The sequence below is a fragment of the Megalops cyprinoides genome, chromosome 16 (genome assembly GCF_013368585.1).
Source record: "Megalops cyprinoides isolate fMegCyp1 chromosome 16, fMegCyp1.pri, whole genome shotgun sequence".
Classification (NCBI taxonomy): Eukaryota; Metazoa; Chordata; class Actinopteri; order Elopiformes; family Megalopidae; genus Megalops; species Megalops cyprinoides.
In genome coordinates this window covers 16,153,694-16,162,432 of record NC_050598.1, presented here as the reverse complement: position 1 = coordinate 16,162,432, position 8,739 = coordinate 16,153,694, and the positions used below count along the sequence as shown (strand labels likewise).

At 42.8% G+C, this 8,739-nt stretch overlaps 1 protein-coding gene across 2 annotated transcripts; it reads right to left on the bottom strand.

Annotated features, from left to right (window-relative positions):
* Nucleotides 1–484: 484 nt before the first annotated feature.
* Nucleotides 485–6,921, bottom strand: LOC118791314 (integral membrane protein 2A-like). 2 transcript variants are annotated; one of them, XM_036548629.1, is made up of 6 exons: nt 6,700–6,921; nt 2,628–2,762; nt 2,141–2,338; nt 1,648–1,758; nt 932–1,076; nt 485–577 (listed from the first exon to the last, which is right to left on the bottom strand). In XM_036548629.1, the coding sequence occupies exons 1-6, from the start codon at nt 6,775–6,777 to the stop codon at nt 489–491; spliced, it is 756 nt and encodes a 251-aa protein (XP_036404522.1). In that variant the 5' UTR covers nt 6,778–6,921; the 3' UTR covers nt 485–488. The 2 variants fall into 2 exon arrangements, with proteins under 2 accessions (XP_036404522.1, XP_036404521.1); XM_036548628.1 differs by having other exon boundaries at nt 485–580; nt 6,700–6,920.
* Nucleotides 6,922–8,739: the final 1,818 nt, after the last annotated feature.

Below are 8,739 nucleotides of genomic sequence, written 5' to 3'. Positions count from 1 at the left end.
CCCCCCCCCCAAAGTATTCTTTCTCCTTCAGAGCAGAGCTTCACTACGACTGTATATGAATGGAGTTCATTTTTGTAGTGTGAGTGGATTACAATGCGTTCACTGATGAGTAATGAAAAAGAGTTGCAACACAAACCCTTCTGCCAATCTACACCGTCAACTTAAAGAGAATGGTTCAATTCTAGTAAAGGAGAGAAGTGACGATCCAACGCACCGACAACAAGGTTAGTGGGCCACTGGCTACAGATATAAAGAAGCCCTACGGTGGCTCAGAGTAGACATAAAATCAGCAACGTTACAAGGTAATCTACTCTTCAGTTGGTACAAAGCAGGAGAAGAACAAAAACAAACTCTGCTGTTTATGTTTATATGCACAAAAACATCTGCTTCCAGCCCAGTGGGGGTTGGAAGATGCCCCCATGCTCTTCCTCACTGCCACAGGGACCCCCCCAACCCCCCCCCCCCCACCACCTCCAATCTGCCACTGCTCAGGGCTTGCAGATCTTCGTCTCTGTCACAAACTTATTCTCGAAGTGGCGAATGGTGAGGCACTCCTCCACTGAGCGCTTCTGAATGCCTGCTGGGTCACAAAGCACAGAAGAGTTAGCTTTCGTGCTCCAAAGGGGAAAAAAAAAAAACTGGGATTATAAATTCATTTTGCGACATTTCTATTGCAAAAACCGTGAGGAAGAGGTCCTGACACATGCAGAGCACGTATAACCCTAGGGGGATTGAGATCCAGAGTCTACTTTGACAGAAATTATATTTGTCTTGTCAGCTGTGCTCCTTCATGAAGACAAGGAGCACCACTAAGCGTTCAATAAAGAAAAAAAGAGCTTCACCCTGAAAAATGAGTTATTGTGAGCCCGTGACCTCTGCCTGACGCAGTGTGGGCATGCTCAGTGTGATTAGAGGAGGAGTCGAGGGTTACCCATGACATCACTGCGGCGCTGCATCCTGTAGGTGTCCTTCCCTCCACACAGGTGGAAGATGTAGAAGCCCAGCTTGCTCACGTTGTCGATTCGCTCCGTCACCACCAGGTCCTCGTGCACGAGGTAGGTCCTGTAGGAGCCAGACTGACAGATGCACAAGGGGGGGATGGGAGAGCCCAAAGTTAACGCTGACGCACACCTTGCATGAAACCTGTCCTCGCAGCCGTTACATGGAAATTAACCAGCAATTTATTATGAAACCAGCATGGCAAAGCCAAAAGATTCACATAGTAAAATATCTACATAGCTAACAATGTACTCTAGCCTTTACTGTTTAGTCTGGCTGCCCAATGAAGGAAATCACAAAAGACAAAATTCACTGAAAAAATGGCATCTTCAAGAACAAGTTTGCATAACTAACTACTTATGGATAACCAATATCCTGGTAGTAAGTAATAATTGCTTGCATGTAGATTGCTAATAATCAGATTGTCCATTTGATCTCTTTAGCTCACCTTTTTGTTACCTGGCAGTACGTGCCAAAGGAATAAAGGTAATCAAAGACCCATCAGAAAGTGGGCTGACAGGAGAATGAGAACACATTCTGTGATCTCCATAAACCACAAAGCCCTGGTAAATCCCAGACTGAGGAGCCAGTAATCTCCAGCGGGCTGTGTTTAAATGATCAGCTGTCAGAGCTCTGTCCAGCACTCACCATCAGCTGCTGGAAGAGGTCCAGCAGGTCCTGGGGGGGCATAACCACTGAGGTGTTCAGAGGAATCACAAAGCAGTTTCCCAGGTTCAGGTCCAGGTACGCAGTCAGCTTCTGCTCCAATGAAAGGGCATGCTTAGACCCAGTACTGAGAACCACTCACTATCCATGAACGTAGACACACTTGGAACTGACCCAAACATAAACTTGCACTGCAACTACATGGCAACATGAAAACAACCACCTTCCCTTTTTCCCCCCACACAGAAGACCAAGACTAAAACCTTCTTGAAAAATGAGTATGAAATGAAAACGGTTTCTGTTGGTTTGTATGCAAATATATTTCCCCATGTCTAATTCTTGCGAAAAAATAAAAATAAACTTTAAAAATATACATGAGGTAACTTCTCAGATGTTTGTCAGTTCATGCTCAGCCATTTTAAAAAAGCCCTTATCATTGTGGGTGGGTTTTCCCATTGACTGTGGTGCTTCTTACCCTTTTAAAGTCATGCAGGATGTAGGCTGGGTCGCCCTCCCCGAAGCGTGGCATGGACACATTGATGATGGCCACACTGTCTTGGATCTCCACGTCCTCATCCACGCGGGGCAGATAGTAGGGTTCACGGGTCTCCATGTCCACAGGCACCACTTCGCTGTCCAGTTCTGTGAAGTGCATGGCTCCATGGTACAGCTTCTGCGGGGGAGATGCACATAAACACATGCCTCTTCAAGTTAGTGGAATACCAAACACCCACACGTAGCCTCACAGTGAAACACATCAATGCTTGTTTACAGCTAGCAAAAAGATTTAAGAGTTAAAGCCAAAATGCTTTCTCCTTTTTTAAGCATTACTATGCCTGGATAAATGAGGAACATAAGAAAATACCAAAGACCACTGACTCTTTTTAGGGGAAACACCAGCAGTACCCTTATGAGAATCTTTATCCCCTCCCCAACCAGGCAGAAGATGGACCTGCTCTTACCTTGGGAGTGAAGTACCTGTAGACACAGGCCCCTCCGACGATGAGGCCGGTCAGGATGAAGGCCAGTCCAAGCAGCGTGAGCAGACAGCGGCCGGTGGAGCTCTCATTGCTGTACACAGAGGCCGTCTCTGGATCCTGTCGGGCGAGGGGGTTAAGCAACCATCACTCTCGCTGCTGCTAACAGCGCTTGCGGGATTCCGCAGAAGCTGTTGCAAACACAAAATGCTGGCTGTGGTGTAGACGCTTGCCTGCATGTCCTGGGGTTATCTCTCTGTATCAGCAGAGCTGGGCAGCCAGGTGACTGCGGTCACTTCGCAACATTTGAACAAGCTTCTCGCTCTTATTTCTGAGAAACAACACACCTGCGTGACCTCAGGCACCTCCTCCTGCAGGTGGCTGACATTTTGGGCAGGACCCTTACAGATGCACGTCTATATCGGTCTCACAGTAACTGAAGCTATGGATGCTTCATCTGGTGCAAATGCATGCTAAATTAAGAAAGTGCAGTTAGATGCAGACGGACGCAGAGGGGTAAGCTGGCATTTTGTTCCTGTTTGTGGTCTCAGGCGTTAAAGTTGGAAAGAAAAAAAAAAATCACACAAAAGTCTAGTCTCGCAGTGTTTACAGCCTTTTATGAAATGCAGCTCTGTTGCAGCAACATGCAGAAATTCGCAGAAGTTACCACATTTCCTCTCACAGGACTCCTGGGGTGCAGCACTGTGCTCGGTAGAGTTCTACAGAACCCCCCCGCCCAAAAGAGTCTGATGGAAATGTGTCTTTTCAAACAAAAGAATGAAAGGCGTTTCTGAATGTTATTCATGATAACCCCTAATAAATAAGTAATATACATGTACTCAGCTTTAAGATAACTTCATTATTCTATTTGGTTTGGAACACTATTAAGATACAATAATTAATTAAGCATTAAGCTTAATTCAGAAAGCTGCACCAATGAGGCAGATATTGACCAAAAAAAAAAAAAACACATTGTTATGCTTTTCTTCACCCCATTTTGGAATTGCCAGTTATATATTAAGCTCATTTCACAGCAACAACCTCTATATTCATGTATATCTGAAGAATCAAGATGAATGCAATCCTTGCATCAATTTGCATGCAAGTAAAGGCTATGTTTGCACCACAAGTCATACAGTGAAGCGGGTGTTCACTGGAGGATAGACAATGGTCCACTGAAATTGTATGAGCAACCTGCTGGCACTGGACGAATTTACAGGGTGCTTAGGAATGGTGAGGAACCCGTGACAGATCTACCCATCCCTATCGCTGGCAGAACAACGCTAATTTGTTGGTGGATGCCAGTTTTGAACAAGTGCCATAGGGATGAGTACTTTGCTCACTAAGCCACTTGGAAGCCCCTAAAATTACATTTATCCCTTTATATTAGCACAAACAATTACAAAAAAATTGCACAACCCTTTTACAATGAGCCCCTTGCAGAACAAATTTTAAATTTCTTGCTCTCAGTGGTAGTGATGCTTGCCCACTGATCCAATTGGTAGGTCCGTTATGAAGTCAGTCATCTTAAATAAGGTTTAAAGCAATATAAAATTACATTTAACTTTCATTAAAAACAGACGTACAAGTAAAATAACCTTGGATCCAACAAATATGGTAAGTTACTAACTCCTATCACTCCTTCAATGATCTTGAAAAACATGAGTTTCAGCTAAAATGTTCCTTTGTATTTCACAAAAAAACATGTCTTAGTATACAGTCAACACTGCAAAAAGCCATAGAAAATGTCATTACATCTTTTATCACCGATTTTCGGGTCAGGAGAGCTACACTGCAGATAAGGACGGAGAATGAATTATTACAGGCCACCTGTGATGCCTCAGAGTGGATGGGACATCAGTCCAATTACAGAGCCATGCACTTCGGTGGGTCAATCACAATAACAAACACATGAACACTGTGTGTAAGTAAATGTGGAACACTAGTTATATATAAGCCTTTAAAAAGGCTTTGCAGCAGGCAGCCAGACAAAAACAAAATTAAACATACCTGCAGGCAGTGATTACGACATTACTTGCATTCAAATTTGGCACATTGACAGGCCTTGGTCCATAACATCTATATTTCTTTATATTTATATGATAAATGTGGTAACAACGGAAAATACGATTCACTCATTTTCATATTAGATGCAAATGCTACAATCTGACTGGTTTATGGTAGCCATGTTGTTTGACCCACATAAGGTGTACAAAGCACAGAATAAATCAGATTGGCAGTTTATGAGATGTTTTGCTAATATGGTAATAACTTCTCCATTATGGAAAAATAATATGCAGTGTATATTGGAAAAACAAGTCATACAGTATTGTAAACATGCATCCAGAATTATCTGATCAATGCCACCTAACTTTTCTGCACTTGTACTTAGCCTCTGATTTTTCATGATTTTTTTTTTTTTTTTTCAGAAACCATACTGATTTCATACTTGTTTTCTGAGAGGAGCAGAACAAGAAACTGATGAATATATAAATACATAATAAATAAACCAAGAGACAAATTGCACTATAGATGCTTTACCTATCAATAAACACACACAGGACCATACTTATCCATTTATGGGGATATTTTCTGGTTTTGCTATCCGTAAATTACAGAAAGGATTTCCAAATTCTCCATTTGCGAGAAACCAGTCATTAAGGAATTGCAGTTCACCATTATCCAAGTGCAAGTCCTCTTTGCATTAGGAGCCTAACCAACAACTATAGCCACTTGTATTGATACAGTAAGTGGTGGGTGGTTTTGGAGAATGTTGGACTGTTTGGGCTACCCTGGCCTCCACACTGTCGCTGGCTAAATGACAACCTGTTCTATCTCAATGGTTAGCAGTCATCTTTGTCCACTGCCGGTTAAATTATCCTCGACAGTCTGCGTTTAGTTTTTGCACCCCCCTACACCATACTGTCCTTATTAACCTTGTCTAATTCCACTTTATTTCTCTCTCCTATGTTCCATGATGCATCATTCATTCCGGACTTTTTTTTGTTTTGTTTTGCTGGAGCGTTACCGTTTTTGTCACATTGATGGTGATTTTATAAGGCATTAGCCTTATCGTTTATTCGGGACGCAACATTCAAGTCTATCGGGCATCGTTCGTTTACTGTCGTTTTTACACGCCGAACTCTCCTTCTGTATCTTCACTATTCAACCTCACCAATGTACGCAATCATTTTGTAATCATGTCTCTCAGATGCTTAAATTACATACGATTGCCTGAAATGGGATGCACCTAAACTAATCTGCGTGTGGATCCATGTGCCCCTTTTTTGATTGGATAGCTTGCTAGGTGATGTTAATTGCTTGCTAGGTGATAAGCTATGCAGAAACACCTGACTAGGTAACGTTATCTAGGTAGCTAACCAGCCAGGCACCTGGGTCACGGTGCAGCACCCGTGCAGTTGCAGCGTGGAAGGCAGACGCCCCCGCCCCAACATCAGAGAATAGAAATAGCTGCGCTAGCAAGCTACAACACATGCATTACTTTCGCTGTTATGTCAAATATTTGCACGTTATTGTCATTACATCTATAATACAAAAATACAACGCTGATTAACCTAACTAGCTCGTTAAAATGCTGTTACGTTAGCTAGTAAGCTTTCATAACATTCCGACCTTAATGATGGGTTTTATCTGTTAAAATGACTTACAGCTAACGACACAACGACAGCCACCTCGCGCAACCATTTCAGCACCGTTAGCTCGCTAGCTAGATGTCATGCAGACTGCAAGCGCTAAACCGGTTAATGGCTCTTTTGCAAGTACTGCAACATTAACATCATATCTTCCCTAGCTGCACAGCCGGTAAAATTAGCGAGCTGGCTAGTTTCCTAGAATGGGGAAGGCCTGTTCACCTTCCAACATAATTATTTTTAAGCCATCAATCCAGTCTAGTTTATCGTGTCATGGGCACCATTGTTCGCCGTTACTGGCCCAAGCAAGGCCTGCATGTCCGACGGACCAAGTCGCCAGCTAGCTAGCATGCTAGTTTGCTAATTTGCAATCGGCTAGCTAAACCACAATGAAAACATCATCTTACCTTCTCTGCAACAAGCACCTCTCCTTCCTTGCCGAGCGCCTTTTGCGCCAGAGCAGAATTAAACGCTATCTTCACCATTTTGCAGGTAGTTGACTAGCAAGCTAATTGCAGTGGCGACTAATGTTTATAATGTGAAACGCTAGCGGTCTCCTCTGCAATCAGGTCTCCAGCGCTTTAAAGCCCGGTGACGCAGTTTGTTTGCAGGCTTTCACTTACTCTCGGAGACTGGAATTCCGTTTCTAGTCACATGACAACACCAGGAAACGGGGTCGCACAGTCGGCTCAACTAATTTAGTTTACCTGACGTGAGAATGCGGCGCAGAAAGCGGCATGATAACATTGAGGGGTTGTAGCAAACACGAGTTTGACTTGATCATACAAAACTGACAACACGTGTTAATTTGAGCAGTAACGTTATATTTTACAAGATGGCAGTCGCCTTGCTGAGGAAAACAATCAGCAAGATCTGTGAGATTTACATCAAATGCAACTCCAACATGGTTACCAACAGAAAATGTGTACATTAAATACTGGGTAAAATATATAGCTGCTTAACCAATTTCAAGTGTTTTGTCGCGGAGGATCGTTACTTTTATTGAAATGTATGTTCATTTCAGCACATTTAATTTATTTACCAGTCCACAATGTGTATAAGTCCTTAGGACTAGCTGAGTATAGGGACCGTTAAATATTGACATTGAAAACGGACATAGCTTCTTATGGTAATTTTAGATGAGCTCGCAGAGAAAAGAAATAAAGTCCATTTGTCTCCCTCTGGCGGGGAAATGGTGCAAGCACCATAATGAAAATGTGCTTGGGGGAAAAAAAACAGCATAAACCGAGAATTAAGGAAACAACGCAAAATATAAATACACATTTACGAAAAGAAAGAAGAGTCTCGCCTATGTACACGGTAAGAATTTTTTCTCTCGGTGGCACAAGTAAAAACGTAAAATCTGCAAATAACTTTTTGCTGTTGGCCACTAGTTTTAGTACTTTCCTTCTGTAACTGAGCCTACAGGACAGGGTACTTTTATTTTTCAAGGCAAGGCGATGAAGTTTGGACAGCAGATTTCACATCACACAGCCTCATACATTCTACATGTTGGCTTGGCTGCCTCTCAGCAGCATTGTACAGGCAAGCCAACAAAGAGACTGACAGAGGGCTAGCCTCCAGACAGCAAGCAAAAAGACACTCTGTTGCCAGCATTTCATGTCCATTCAAATGATGCAGGTCCTGTAAGGACAGGCACACCTTGCATCAATCTCTATAGAAATCGTTGTCAGAAGTCGATACCAAACAATCAGATAAGATGGAGGTAAACCATGTGTGGAGATGGAAAGAGGTTTTAGAATGGCATGTGAACATTTTTTTTTTAATATTTCACCCGACATACCGTTTGGTAAATTTAGTTACTGTGAACTACACTGAATCGCCCATAGCTCTAAATTTCCACTGTTCTTTATTAAATTCCCAAAGGAAAAAAAAATGCGGGTCCTTTTGTATAATATGTTGCCTAGCAGTCTGCTACCTCTCATTAAATCAAGTGTGTGCTGCCATCCAAATGCATTCCCGCCTATGAGACCTGCTTGGCAGTGCTTTTCAGCAGTAATTCTGTAAAATCAGGGCTATGGAAACGGCACGCTGGGAGTCACAGGCATCACAGAAACAATCTGTCGTGAAATTACACAGAACATGATGAGGATTTTCCCCTTCTTAAACCTGATTGTGAACTCCTGTGTTCCCAAAATAATGTAAAAGATCTGCTTTGCCCAATTCTCCCACCGCTTCCTGGGAAGTGCTCAGCGGGGTAACATTCCCCCCCCACCCAAAAGAAAAGGAGTCTTAAACCCTTAAACATCGATCTGAAATTACTTTGGGTTCAAGGTGGTCTTCTGGGTTCACTTTACCAACTCCATAAGTAAATAAACAAGCACGGCATGATTGCTTTCAGGTCCAAAAAAGCGCAGGGCTGTGCTCCAGTTCTCTCTACTGTACATTCAAAATCTCATCTTTTCACATGCACTCTCCCTGGGCTT